General features: G+C 49.0%; 1 protein-coding gene and 1 non-coding gene across 2 annotated transcripts; one reads left to right on the top strand and one right to left on the bottom strand.

Moving 5' to 3' along the window:
• The first annotated feature begins 1,009 nt into the window (after positions 1–1,009).
• Dhh (desert hedgehog signaling molecule) lies at positions 1,010–10,240 on the top strand. The gene is made up of 3 exons (XM_020188292.2): positions 1,010–1,604; positions 4,235–4,496; positions 4,776–10,240. Exons 1-3 carry the CDS (start codon positions 1,302–1,304, stop codon positions 5,399–5,401), a joined length of 1,191 nt encoding a protein of 396 aa, XP_020043881.1. The 5' UTR covers positions 1,010–1,301; the 3' UTR covers positions 5,402–10,240.
• Positions 10,241–12,674: 2,434 nt separating this feature from the next.
• Positions 12,675–12,781, bottom strand: LOC141426031 (U6 spliceosomal RNA). Its single transcript, XR_012451144.1, has one exon. It is a non-coding gene; the product is annotated as a U6 spliceosomal RNA (small nuclear RNA).
• Positions 12,782–14,060: the final 1,279 nt, after the last annotated feature.

The following is a 14,060-nucleotide window of genomic DNA, read 5'->3' as shown; positions in this document are numbered from 1 at the left end:
GAGTTCAAGCCCCAGTACCACAAAACAAAACAAAATAGAGTTGCTGAGCACCCTACTGTAGACTAGACAGTTAGCCTTGGAGATACATGATAAACAAGTTGTGCTGAAGAACTGCTTTGTCTAGAAGGGTGCCAGACAATTTTAATACTGTCCTACTGTAGCAGTTAATTGCTGCCTAGCAAGGGAACACAGGTGGCCAGTGTTGGGACATCAGGGAAGGCCTCTTAGAGGAAGTGATTTATAAGTGATAGACATTGATGAGTGAAGTGCCTCTGAGATGAAACCTAAATGGCTTTGGGGTCCCAAGGAGTCAAGAGGGAAGTGCTAGATGGAACGTGATGGGAGTTGGTCATTATCTTACAGACTAGAACTTTAAGTGCCCACTGCCTTTCAGCAGTTTTCAAATGACCAGTTACTCATTCCAAAAAAGTGGTTGTTGGATGGCTGGCAGGGATTCAGAGGACACAATAGTTGGAAGTCCTAGAGTGGACTATAAGTACCAAGCTGTCTTTGGTTCTGGGGAAGTTCCCAGAGGAGGACTATAAGGTTACTAGAGAAAATGGCTCTGTGAGATCCTTACCTTCTAGTCCTGGTTACTGCTGAGTGTGAAGTGAGATAGAAACCAGGGAGGTTTGTGGAGGACCACAGAGAAGGGAGGTATGCCCAAAGGGCTTGGCTGGCCTTGAGCAGAAATTGGAACTGCTACTTCCTGGATGACAGCAGAGGGCATGGCCTGCCAAGGTAGGCTTTGGGAGAGCAAAGACCCATTTCAAGTCTCAGAGGAGGATGGTTTGGTTCCAAATTTAGGCTTGGAGGTAGAAGGATGCTTATCCAGGCAGCCAAGGACTGTAAAGCTACAAGGATTTCCTAGGCAGGTGCCTGCATGGTTTCCAGGATGGGACACACTTCAGTCGTGCAATGCAACAGTGGCCACTGGCTGGATCCCCCGCCCGGGTGGGAGGGGGTGGGACGGTACTGGGAGAAGGGCGGGGGGCGGGGCCAGGGGCCACTTAAGGCGGAGTCGGCGCGTTCTGGCAGCACTGGAGCCCAGCCGCAGAGACAGGCTGGACTGGCACCCACGACTCCCCCGCCCTGCTATGGTGGTCCATCAGTAGCAGGGTCCAGGCTCCCCCGGGGCATGTGGGCAGAACTAACGGCAGCTAGGTGCTCAGAGCCACAAGAGGCCTAGGGCACTCTGGGGCAGCTCTGCCTGCTGCGCTCTCTGGCGACTGGAGATGCCCAACTGACAGGAGAGCTAGTGAGAACGAAACGCTCCCTTTTGGCCCACGCCCGCTACACTCATGGCGCTGCCAGCCAGCCTGCTGCCCCTGTGCTGCTTGGCACTTTTGGCACTGCCTGCCCAGAGCTGCGGGCCGGGCCGCGGACCGGTTGGCAGGCGCCGCTACGTGCGCAAACAGCTTGTGCCGCTGCTCTACAAGCAATTTGTGCCCAGCGTGCCCGAGCGGACCCTGGGCGCCAGTGGGCCGGCGGAGGGGAGGGTGACACGGAACTCCGAGCGTTTTCGGGACCTTGTGCCCAACTACAACCCTGACATCATCTTCAAAGATGAAGAGAACAGTGGTGCTGACCGCCTGATGACCGAGGTAAGGAATGCTCCCCCACCTGCGTTAGGGCACCACCAATTCCTCAGTTATCCTATGACAGCTCCGGAGGGTGAGCCAGGCTTCATGTACAAAGACCTTAGTCTAAAAATTAGCCTGCTGGCTGGACAATGGTCAGAAGTTATCCCAACAGGGAGAGGCTGCGATGAGGAAGGAGAAGAGGGACTGGCTAGTGAGAGTGAAGCTGGGAGAGGCAGGGGGGGTGGGTGGGAGGGAAAGGAGGATGGCGGCAGGCGAGACGGGAAATGGCTGAGGCGTGGACCGGGGGTCAGCCACTGAGCCAGGCAGGAAGGGCTGGGGTGAGCTGGGGGCCAGCGCTGGCTGGGTGGTAGACAGAAGGCTTTACCATTAGCTTGGCTCCTGACCTGATGTGGAAAAGCTCTATGGACCGAAAAGAAGAAGCCGAAGGGTGCTGGGAAAGGGTCAGGTCACCAGGCCATCTACCTGAGAAGAGGCTGAGCAGGAAATGTCTTTGGCACCAGAGAGGTGTACTAGAGCCAGGATAGGGCTATTCTAGGGTCTAAGCAACAAACTTGGGGGGGGGAAAACAAATCCTCAGTGAGAACAGATGGGTCTACCTGAGAATCAAAAGGCTTCCAGGTCCTCCAAGCTCAGCTTAGCACAGGGACTTTCCTCCAAAGAATTAAATTCAACTACTATTAGTGGGTATCTGCTGCAGACTAAATCCATCTGGGTTGAGGTGGGCCATGGCTTGGAAGAGGACCACTAGTAGAAGGAGTGTCAGAACTGAAAGGAAACTTTAAAGTCACAATCCTCCACCTCACCCCACTCCTCACTTTATATCTGAGAGCTTGGGCCCCAGGAGGAAAAGCAATTTAATCAAAGTCTCAACTAAATAGTAGCATTGCTGGGATAGAATTAAGGACTCCTGAATTCTAAGTCCTATACACTTTCCATTACACCACCTAATTGTGTATGGAGTGGGGAGGTGGGGGGGAGAGGGAGGAGTACGGATTTCCTCTGATTAATTGCCATAGTTTTCCAGGTTACTTTGTTAGGAAAACCTGTCCAGGGGAGAAAGAATTCCCTCTTGTTCCTGTGCTGAAGCCTTCCTCCTACCCAGAGATTAGGAAGGGCATTCCTTTTCCCCTCCTTAGTCATAGAACATTGTTAGCCCTCTCTGGCTGCCACCTGCAGCAGAGGGGGCAGAACAAGGGACAGACTCAGGAGAGCCTCTGACAGGCCTGGGAACCCCCTCAGTCCTGCTTATCTCCCACACCCTGGCTGCAAAAGGCCTCCATTGAGTTGGCTCTGCACAGGGCTGCTGCCCCCGCAGGTCAGGGCCTCCTTAGGGGACAAAACGACAAGAAGTTGGAAGGAGCTACCCCTTTTCCTGTTCGTCCCCCCCCCACACACACACCCCAACCCCTGTAGAGGTGGTGACAACTAGTAAAGAAAGGCAGGGGAAAAGTGTCCCTCTGGCAGTTAGGAGAAACCAATTCTGAGGTGAGAGATCAGAGGGGGAAGAAGAAAAAGCTGCTGATCTCCTTGCGCTCCTCCCGCGGTGTCCGTGCTATGGTGTGCGCCAAGGTCTCCAGCTCCCAGACTGCAGCGGCAGAGATAACTGTGGCCTCACTCCCCCGGCGGCAGGCCTCCAGCCTCTGCTCCTTTTTCCTCCTTTCCACTCCCACCCTGCAGGGGGCCCCCCAGATCGCAAGGGCAGCGCCCAGTTATTTTCAGGTGTTGCTCCCACGCCTTTTTGGGCTGCTTCTGGATCAGAGATGGACAGATGGAAATTCTTGGGACTAGTAGAGCTTTAGTTGGAACTGGGAGGACTGACCACACTGGGGGAGGGGACCTGGCGGGCCAGAGCAGGGACGGGGGGCGCGGCTTTCTGCCCTTTCCTCTCCCTGAGCCCGGGCGGCTGAAAAGCGCCTTTGTGGCTGGAGCTGCTGAGTCCGCTTCTCCCCGCGCCTTCCCTGCCTCGGCCCGGGATTCTCGTTCAGTTAAGTCATCCCGGAGAATGGCCATTGTACTTCGCGCAACCCACGCCACCCAACCCTTTTTCCAGCAGTCTTAATCCCGCACCGCTGCTCTTGGGCACCTCTGTGGGGGGCACCCAGACCACGAAGGGGTTAATGCTAGGGGCTGAAAGGAGGAGGAGGAAGGAAGGAAGGAAGGAAGCAATGCCCAGTGCCAGGGAAGGCAACGAAACAAAAGATGAATCAGGCGAAGGGAGGGCAGCCGGGGGGCCTGGGGCGGGGGCCAGGCTTAAACAGGGGCTCCTCTCTCGGGGAGTCAGGCCCTCCCTAACCAAACTTCCACCCGCTTTCTCAATTGTGGCTCTCTCGCAGGTTGGGCCAACGTCCCAGAACAAGTATGTGTGTGGTGGGGGGGCATTAAAAATTGGAAAAGAGCTAGGTATGGGCGCCCCCTCTCAACCTCAGAGGAGACCCCAACGGTTCTCCACTGACGCCCTGGCAAGAGAGTGCAGATTGGTTATCTATTCACATCTCACTTCCCCAGGACACTCAGAAACTGGGAGGGAGGTGAGGGAGGCTGGAGAACAAAGAATCGACCCTTCTATGTAGGTCCCTGTTGCCCCCCGCCGTGATGGTAGTGGGGAGACTGCCTCCTTTATTCCCCGCCAGCGTTGCAAGGAGCGGGTGAACGCGCTGGCCATTGCGGTGATGAACATGTGGCCTGGAGTGCGCCTACGGGTGACCGAGGGCTGGGATGAAGACGGCCACCACGTTCAGGACTCACTCCACTACGAAGGCCGTGCCTTGGACATCACCACGTCTGACCGCGACCGAAATAAATATGGTTTGCTGGCGCGCCTGGCAGTGGAAGCTGGCTTCGATTGGGTCTACTATGAGTCCCGCAACCACGTCCACGTGTCCGTCAAAGCTGGTACAGTAAGGGACGGGTGGTAAGGCCCGCCCAAAAGGGGCTCTCTCCTGGAAACTGAGTCTACAATAGCGCTGTTGCTATCCTCGAGGAGACCAAGCGGGCGTTAGTGTTGTAAATCGCCCTTCCATTTCTGCCTAGGGTGAGGTCAGATCCGTGGGAAGTTCCACTGTCCAGGAGTAGTAGCGAAGTCTGCGTTGGGCTTGACACACATCTTTGAGAATGTGTACCAACTTTCTGGAGGCACTGATCTTGATTCAGTTCTATGTTTGTTCCCTGCAGATAACTCACTGGCAGTCCGGGCAGGCGGCTGCTTTCCGGGAAATGCCACCGTGCGCCTGCGGAGTGGCGAGCGGAAAGGGCTTCGGGAACTGCATCGCGGTGACTGGGTGCTGGCGGCAGATGCGGCAGGCCGGGTGGTGCCCACACCGGTGCTGCTCTTCCTGGACCGAGACTTGCAGCGCCGAGCCTCGTTCGTGGCTGTAGAGACAGAGCGGCCTCCTAGAAAACTGTTGCTCACACCCTGGCACCTGGTGTTTGCCGCTCGAGGGCCAGCGCCCGCTCCAGGCGACTTTGCACCAGTGTTCGCGCGCCGGTTACGCGCTGGAGACTCAGTGCTGGCGCCGGGTGGGGACGCGCTTCGGCCGGCGCGCGTAGCCCGGGTGGCGCGGGAGGAAGCCGTGGGCGTGTTCGCGCCGCTCACCGCTCACGGGACGCTGCTGGTCAACGATGTCCTGGCCTCGTGCTACGCGGTTTTAGAGAGTCACCAGTGGGCGCACCGCGCTTTTGCTCCTTTGCGCCTGCTGCATGCTCTGGGAGGGCTGCTCCCCGGCGGTGCAGTCCAGCCGACTGGCATGCATTGGTACTCTCGCCTTCTCTATCGCTTGGCGGAGGAGCTAATGGGCTGAGTGCCCAGGCGTAGAAACCTCGAGGCGCTCAACGAAACTGGGCTGTGCTGGCTAAGCTCTAGGGATATGGGCAGCAGGTTTCGCTGATTGGGAGGGGGGAGGGAAAGAGAGAAAAAGGGCTTTATGGGAACTGCCTGGTTTAGGGGCAACTCTCAACCGAGAGGAGGTTGATCCCCGGTCCTTGGTAGGTAGGGCTGATTGTGGACACTCCTTAATGAGGACTGTTTAGCCTCTTCTTCCCCAGTGCCTCAGCCCTACCCAATAATTTTATTTTATTTTCTATTTATAAATTGTAATATAATGATCTGCTTACCCAGCAGAGCAAGGTGAGGGGCTGCGGTACAGCATAACACTGTCTGACACAGTCAGCCAATCCTCTCACATTTTTTTGCAGGTGGGCTAATAAAAGGAAGGCTTCCAGGAGATTATTGTAAAACACCTCCATTCAGAGGGTGATTCACCTCTAGAGCACGGGAGAGAGGGAACCAACCTCTTACTTCCAACTCCTACTCCTTCATAAGCAGCGTTTTTGAGACCCTTTTCCTCTCCTGCAGGGTTGTCCCAACGCAACATCAACAGAGACCAGAAGACTCATGCCCTTTTTAGGATGCTGGTTCCACCTCCTACCAGCATTCTACTTCTGAGATTCCATACCAACTTCTAGAGGGGTCAGGGTGTCCAGGGGAGCAGTACATCCCTTCCCTTATGTGGGGCTCCAGCGGGGGACTCAGGCCCCTATAGGTAATGATATTCAAAGCATCCAAGTCCCCTGTCACTAGTGGTCCTTCCCCTTCTTCCTTCTTCTTCTTGCTTTTGCTGCTTCCCTAACCTGGATTTTTAGGTTACTTCTGAATTCCAACACACTAGACTTCTGGAATCCAGGTAGATAGATGCCTCTGAGTTAGGAATGGAAGCTCAGAGAAGTTGGAGTGATGTGGAAGAGGAGTGTGTAGGATCTGAGGGATAGTCTGGGGTGGTTGGTACTTCCAGGGGGCCCAGACCAAGCCTGAGCAGCTATGTTGCTAGGTAGACGGCTTGGTCCTCACTTGAGCATCCGAGCTCACAAGATCCCTGCTATACACCGCCCTCTTGTGGCCTTCAGGAGAATTCTAAGCCCATGCATGTAAACAGTTCTTACATGGATGGGTGCGTGAACTTGTGCAAAGGAGCCCTCTGCTAGGAGGCAGAGATGATGGCTGGGACTTGTTAAGCTGCCATCAGTGAGCCACAGGTGTGAGGAGCTGGTAAGGAGCCCACTTGCTTCTCTTCCAAGCCTTTGCACTTCTGCATCCCTCCTGCCTAGTTTAACTTTTTGGCTCCTGGAAGCTGTAGTACACTTGCAGTGCAGACTTCCTTAAACATTGAAGTTGATCCTTCATGCTCCTCATCCTTATGACCCTTGAGTTTAGTGATCAAGGAGGTGAAAGAAAATAGAGGTACAGGTAGTGCAACAATGGGAAACAGGCTAAGTTTGCCTTCAGTGTCCTTCCACTCACCAATGCCCTCAATCCACACCACCCTCCCTTTTCATAATCTCAGAAACACATCCCAAGTTGCAGTCCTTTCCCACTTTCTAAGCCCACACTCATCTCTTATCAGTTCCTGGTGCCCTTCTGTCATGTCACCCAGGTGATGACTAATCTGATAAACTAGTCAGTCTTTCTGTGTTGCTGGGTTCCTTGCTTTTACTTCCTTTCCCAGGTAATGCTTATATCCTGAAAGTCTGCTAGAAATAAGGCCTTTAACCATAAAACCATAATATAAGTTAAGCAGGGAGCTCTTTGGGGACAAGGAGAACTCATTGGTTTTCATGACATTACATTCTGTACGTTACTTCCCAGGCCTGACGTCCACCTTTCAGTCCACACTTCCACCCCTTATTATTGTTCCCTTGAGGTCCCTCCCAGGGACCATGTCCTCAAGCAGGTAAGTCTATGAGGCAGATGGGCATATTCATTGGCTATGCAACACCTTCCGATTGTGCCTCTTTTCCTTTCTTTCTTTGGTGGTACTGGGGTTTGAACTCAGGGCCTCACGGTTGCTAGGCAGGCACTTTTACCACATGAGCCATTCTGCAAGCAACACTTCTTTTCATCCACAAAGTAGGGAGTCAGATAGACCTGGGTTTAAGGCTATCTCCCTGACAGGACTGTTGACAAGGATTGCATCTGATGGAGAAGAGACACTCAGCAAATGAGTGTCTATTCTTTGCATCCATTTCTCACTGCTTTTGCTGCTGTCTGCTTATCTCCTACCACATCACTGAAAGCATTATCAATGCAAACATTTTGGGGTTGAGTTATTCTTACAGTCACTTGATTTTATAATTTTTTTTTTGGTACTGGGGCTTGAATTCAAGGCCTTTACCTTGAGCCACTCCACCAACCCTATTTTTGTGAAGGATTTTTCAAGATAGGGTCTCGCTGAACTATTTGCCCAGTCTGGCTTCGAACTCAGATCCTCCTGATCTCTGCCTCCTGAGTAGCTAGGACTACAGGCATGAGCCACCGGCATCCAGCTTATAATGCTCTCTTTTTCAGAAAGTTCTGTGTCACAGGTTTGGGGTTGTTTTACAACTAAAGTCTAGATAAAAGTAATCTTAAAATTGAACATGGTGGCATACATCTGTAATCCCTGCACTTGGGAGGCTGAAGCAGGAGAATTGCTAGTTTGAGGCCAGCCTGGGCTACATAATAATATCTCAAAAAAAGTGGGAGTGGAGGGGCTGGAGACATGGCTCAAGTGGTAGAGTGTTTGTGTAGCAACTGTGAGTTCAAACCCCAGTACCACCCCAAAAAAATCTTGTTTTGAGAATTTGCAGAGCATTTTGTGATAACCCTTATAAGACCTCTGCTTACAGGAAAATTAGAGTTAGAACTACTGCTTAAGGGTTCAGGTGACCTTTTAAATTTCTTCCTTCCCTTCTTCAAGCAGGACTTGCAGAACATTTGCAGTGTAGTGGCTGGGTTAGGGACTGAAAGACACATTGAGGATTAAGAAACTTCTTTCCTGGAGTAGACAGAAAATGTTTAACTACTAAAGCAACATTGTTACTTAATTGGAATGGTGGAATTGTTGGTAAATGTTATAATGGTAACTGAGCAGGGTGTGAAGTATGTGCAGGTGGGAGAGGCTGGAAAGGACATTGCAGGCAGAAGGAATGTCATGAGCAAGGACTGGGAATCTGGGGTGAAGAGGTGCATGCAGCCTGTTGAGAACAGGAGGCTGGGAAGCATCACAATGTTAGCTAATGTTTACTGAGGACTTAATATATGTCAGGTCCTTTACCTGCATTCTCATTTAATCGTCACAACAGTCTTCTGAGATGGTATTGCAGATGGGGAAACTGAGGCAAAGGGCTTGAAGTCACTAGCCTGAATTACCACCACAGTAAGTGGTGAAATGGAGGAATTTATGAAAAAATAAGAATACTCTAGGGAGAGGTGCAATTATGCAGGCCTTAAGCTACTGCTCGCTCTTGCTCTTCTCCTTCGTTGAGTCACTCTAAAGTCCCCCTAGCTTTGTGACAGTCGTTTCTCCATTTTCCTTGGCTCTTCTTCCTCCACACTGGATGGCTCTGTCCCTAACTAAAGTTCTCTAGCCATCCAGTTAAGGAAATACAGGTACAGGTTCCTTTTGGACTAGAGAAAGAGACAGGAGATTGAGCTTTGTAATAAACTTTGTGATAGACTCAAACTTTGTAATAGACTTAGAGTTTGTGGCCACCCTCCTCAGATATTGGAGACTTACCCTAATATGTATTTGCAGATGGGACCTCTAAGAAAGCAATTAAGTTTGAGGTCATAGGGTGAGGTCCTGAAGTCCTAGTGCACGTCTAAGAAGAGACACTAGACTGATCTCTCTCTCTCTCTCTCTCTCTGTCTCTCTCTCTCTCTCTCTCTCCACACACACACACACACACACACACACACACACACATGCAAACTGAGGTGAGGCCTTGTATGAATGAGAAGGCAGCTGTCTATAAGCCATAGTGAGAAGGCAACTCTCTAAAGCCCTCACTAGAAACTGAACTGGCCTGCAGAATTGCAAGAATATATATATATATATATATATATATATATACAGTGTATATATATATACAGTGATATTTAAGACACACATTCCATGATGCATTGTTATGGTAGCCCAAGAAGACTAAGACAAGCCTCCAAAAATCTTTAAAGTAGGAAGAAGAGGCCCTAAGACAGGGTCTTTATCTAATGAAAATAAGATATTGGCTCTTTTTGAAAAATGAGCATTTCTGATTTAGAAATGACATATTTTTCCCTGACTGTGCTTTATTCATTTATTTATTTTGGTGGGTCTGGAGTTTGAACTCAGGGCTTTATGCTTGCAAAGTAAGCATTCTACTGCTTGAGCCACACCTCCAGTCCATTTTGGTCTGGTTATTTTGGAGATGGGTTCTTGTGAACTATTTGCCTGACATGGCTTTGAACCACAGTCTTCCTGATCTCAGCTTCCCAAATAACTAGGATTACAGGAATAAGCTACTGCACCCAGCCTTGACTGTTCTTTTGTGGTCTGTGCTACATTGGAGCAGAGGCAGGTGTTTATGGGAAGAGAGTGTGGGCAGTCTATTTCATTGCAGGTGATTTTGTGGCTAATTAGCACATTTAAATCATTCTTTCCCTGTTATCATCTGTGCATGTGACTTGGTTGATGAATACAAATAAGCATTTCCATGAGAGGGTGTAATCTTTGATTCAATAAGGTTTCACTGAGTGTCTGCTATACTGCATATATTATGCTGTATGGCGAGGATAGAACGGTAAAGGCAGTTGTAGACAATCCCTGTCTCATGGCTTTTTTTTTTTTCTCCTTTGATACAGGATCTCACTATGTAGCTCAGGCTGGCCTCAAACTAGTGATTCTCCCACCTCAGCCTCCTGAGTGCATACCACCATGCCCAGCTTCCCTTCATGTCTCTTACAGGTTTTTTGTGTGTGTGTGTGTGGTACTGGGATTTGAACTCAGGGCCTCATTCTTGCTAGGCAGGCCCTCCACCATTGAGTGACTCCACCAGCCTCTTACAGTTCTGACAAACTTACATGGTTAGATTGTTGGTGAATGTGATGAAAGGAATGGGTAGAGACATTCAGTGGAGACCTGAAGAATGGGTACAATTGCCCAAGCAGAAGGAATAGCATGTGCAAAGGCTTGGAGCTGAGGAGCATAGCTTTGGTACAGCCAGAGAGATGGGATTGCTTTAAGGATTTTGAATTTTGTCCTAAAGATGAAAAACAATTGTAAAATTTGAAGCAGAGGAATAATCCCACTGGGAGTATAATTAAACCTATATTTTAAAAAGGAAACTGCCAGGGCTGGCAGGGTGGCTCAAGTGATAGAGTGCCTGCCTAGCAAGCATGAGGTCCTGAGTTCAAACCCCAGTTCCACCTCCGCCCCCCCCCCAAAAAAAAAAAAGGAATCAAGCACCAGAGGCTCATGTCTATAATCCTAGCTACTCAGGAGGCAGAGATCAGAATTGTGGTTCAAAGCCAACCCCATGCAAATAGTTGGAGAGACCCTATCTCAAAAATATCCATCACAAAGCAGCCCTTTGAGAGTGGCTCAAGCAGTAGAGCTCCTGCCTAGCAAGCATTAGGCTCTGGTTCAAACCCCAGTGCTGCCAAAAAAAAAAAAAGGAAATTGCCAATTGGACAGGATTTTTTGGATAGTTTTTTATCCCTAAGTAGATTGGTTCTCAGCTGAGCATCTGCATGTCCCCTGCTCTAGTTTCAATCATGAGTAGGAAATGCTCCCTTTCCCACATACAGTGTTATGGGTGCAAATGGTGGGACAGTGTAGGGAAATGGGACAGGATAGGATAAGATAGGAAAAGAATTGAAGCTGAGGCCTCCAGCCTTAGCTTCACTTCTTCCAGAAAGTTAAACCCAAACTGTCTCTCACCTTCTTTCCTTGGGATCCCATAATCTAAGGCACAGTTGTTTGATTTCAAGCCACATGGTATCCAAACAGAAATCTTTGGAACTGACAATTCTTTCTCACTGTTCTCTTTTGCTTTCTGCAATCTTTTGAGCAGAGCCTTGGAATGGATGGCTGCAAGCTGAGGCAATATTGCCGTCCTAAAAGCCAGGCCTGGGCTGAACATTGCAGCTGCCCAGGGAACAGCTGGTTAAGCCCTCAGCAGCTGCAGCAGCTGGGATTCCACCCAACATTTGAGCTGGGATTAATCTCATTTCCTCCACACACATCCCTTCCTCTGGCTCATCTACAGTGTCTTGTAGAATCTTGAAGAATAGATATTGCAGATCTCTTCCCAAACTGGAGCCTAAGTCATCCACCTTCTTCCCCTGGGCTCAGCTGACCCAAGGCATCTTGCAACTGCCATAGGAAGGAGGGTATAGGTCTTCTCCTCACACACAGCCTCCTTTCTCTCATTCTCTCTCTCTTTATAAATTGATGAGAGTGGAATATTCTTTGAATTACCTGATTTTCAGTAACTGTTAGAGTTGTCTAAAAATGAAGAGGCTACTCAGGTGGGCTGAGGTGGCAGATTTTATTTATCTTTCAAAGGCTGTATACCAAGTCCTAGAAATTCTTGGGAGTGACTTGGGGAGGATCAAGCATCATATCAGGGGTCAGTCACTTTTAAATTGATTGCTTCTCACTGAACTGTGAGTCTATAGTTAGAAACAATGGGGCTGCACATTCTATTTTGTTCTTACTCACCAGCTGTGTGACCTTGAGGAAATCACTTGGTGTGAGATGCCAGAAGGCTATGATGATGTGCTTCCAAGAGGCTGGAAAAGAGGAAGAGCTCTGAGTGTGGTGTGGTGGTATATGACTATAATCCTAGCACTTAGGATCTTGGCTGAGGCTGAAGGATTTCGAGTTCAAGGTTAGCTTGGGCTGTATTGCAAAAATAACTAAGGAAGGGGAGGGGAGATTTAAATAAGATGAATTAACACACATAGGAACAGGGCAGCTCCTTCTGGATCCAGAGATTTGAATCCCTCCCTCCAATGAATACTTATCGTATCCTGCAAATACTGATAGAGTTTATGCAGTGCTAAGGATTTTGATTTTTTTTTTCTTTTCTTTTTTTTTTTTTTTTTTTTTGCAATGCAGGAGATCAAACCCAGGGGCCTCCCTAACTCCCTAATGCTAGGAAAGTGCCCTATGATTTGAGCCATGATACCCAGGCTCTTTGTTTGCATTTTTTGTTGGAGATAGGATCTCCTTAACTTTGCCAGGGCTAGCCTCAAAATCTTTTGTTGTTATTATTTAGTTTAAAATAGAACACTTCACAAATTTGTATGTTATCCTTGTGCAGGGTCCATGCTAATCTTTTCTGTATCATTACAATTTTAGTATATGTGCTGCCAAAGCGAGCACTGGCCTCAAACTCTTGATTCTCCTGTCTCCACCTCCTGAGCAGCTGGGATTATAGGCTTCTAGCACTGTGCTCAGTCTTACTCTCCAGAGATGTTGAGATGGGGTGTAGTTTTCTTGCCCTTACTGAATTTGAACTCCTGGGCTCAAATGATCCTCCTGCCTCAGCCTCCATTTTAGCTGAGACTATAAGTGTGTGCCACCACACCCAAGAGATTTTGCTATTTTTCTTTAGAAACAAGCAATCACTTGAGTGGATTAAGTGAATGTCATTAGGTTTTAGCTTGGAGGGATGGTCTGATCAAATCTGGATTTTAAAAGGATCATTTGTTGCTGAGTGGAAAATGGATTAGAAGGGACCTAGTAGGTTCAGAGAAAGCAATCAAAAAGGATCATGAAGAGGCTGGTGTGGTGGGGTTGCAAACAATTGGAGCACCTGCCCAGCAAGCCTGTGGTTCTGAGTTCAAATCTCAGTGCTGCCAAAAAAAAAGTGCATATGAGAGATGGTAGTGGCTAAGATAAAGAGGTGGTGGTGGAGATGGAAGGGAAGGACAGTTTCAGGAGAGATTTATAAGAATCTTCCAGCTTTAACAATTATTCTATAAATTGCTGCTTGTAATTCTTGGATTGAGCAAGGTCCTTTAGAGGAGCAAACTAGCTATTTTCCAGGTCAATTTGAGGTTGATCAACTGTGTTGGCAGAAGTCAAAAGGAGGCATAAGAGTGAGGGAGGCATACAGAAGCTACAGAGAAGATGTAGGCACATATGTCCTGCCTTTCTTTTGTGGAGTGGTTAGAGATGCCTCTATCACTGGTCCATCAATATCTGGCAGATATCTCAAAATGCACACCTCAAAATCATGCAATTATTCAACAACTCCCATGCCCCCAATTAAAAGAAGTCTTGCTCTCTTTTCCATCTTCACTACTTCTGTAAATGAAATCGCCATCTTTCACTTGGTCCCCTTTAACCAGATCACAAACTTCCTAATTTCATTTCTTTTTCATGGCAGTACTGGGATTTGAACTCAGGGCCTGAGTTTGCTAGGCAAGTGTTCTACCACTTAAGCCATGCCTCCAGCCTTTTTGCTTGAAGTTGTTTTTCAAATACTGTTTGGCACTTTTTGCCTTGGCTGGCTTCCAACCATGATCTTCCTACCTATGCTTCCTGAGTAGGTGGGATTACAGACATGGAGCCATCACACCAAATTTATTTGTTGAGATGGGGGAGGTCTCAATAACTTTTTGCCAGGGCTGACCCCAAGCTTGGTTTCTTCTGATCT

The sequence above is a fragment of the Castor canadensis genome, chromosome 8, assembly GCF_047511655.1.
Source record: "Castor canadensis chromosome 8, mCasCan1.hap1v2, whole genome shotgun sequence".
Lineage (NCBI taxonomy): Eukaryota > Metazoa > Chordata > Mammalia > Rodentia > Castoridae > Castor > Castor canadensis.
This window is presented reverse-complemented; position numbering and strand designations above follow the sequence as displayed.

Bases quoted from the DNA above. Each gene is read 5' to 3' on its own strand.
- Dhh (XM_020188292.2), top strand. From the start codon at position 1,302: ATGGCGCTGCCAGCCAGCCTGCTGCCCCTGTGCTGCTTGGCACTTTTG. The intron at 1,605-4,234 runs GTAAGGAATGCT...ATTCCCCGCCAG, and splicing joins CTGACCGCCTGATGACCGAG to CGTTGCAAGGAGCGGGTGAA. The intron at 4,497-4,775 runs GTACAGTAAGGG...TGTTCCCTGCAG, and splicing joins CCACGTGTCCGTCAAAGCTG to ATAACTCACTGGCAGTCCGG.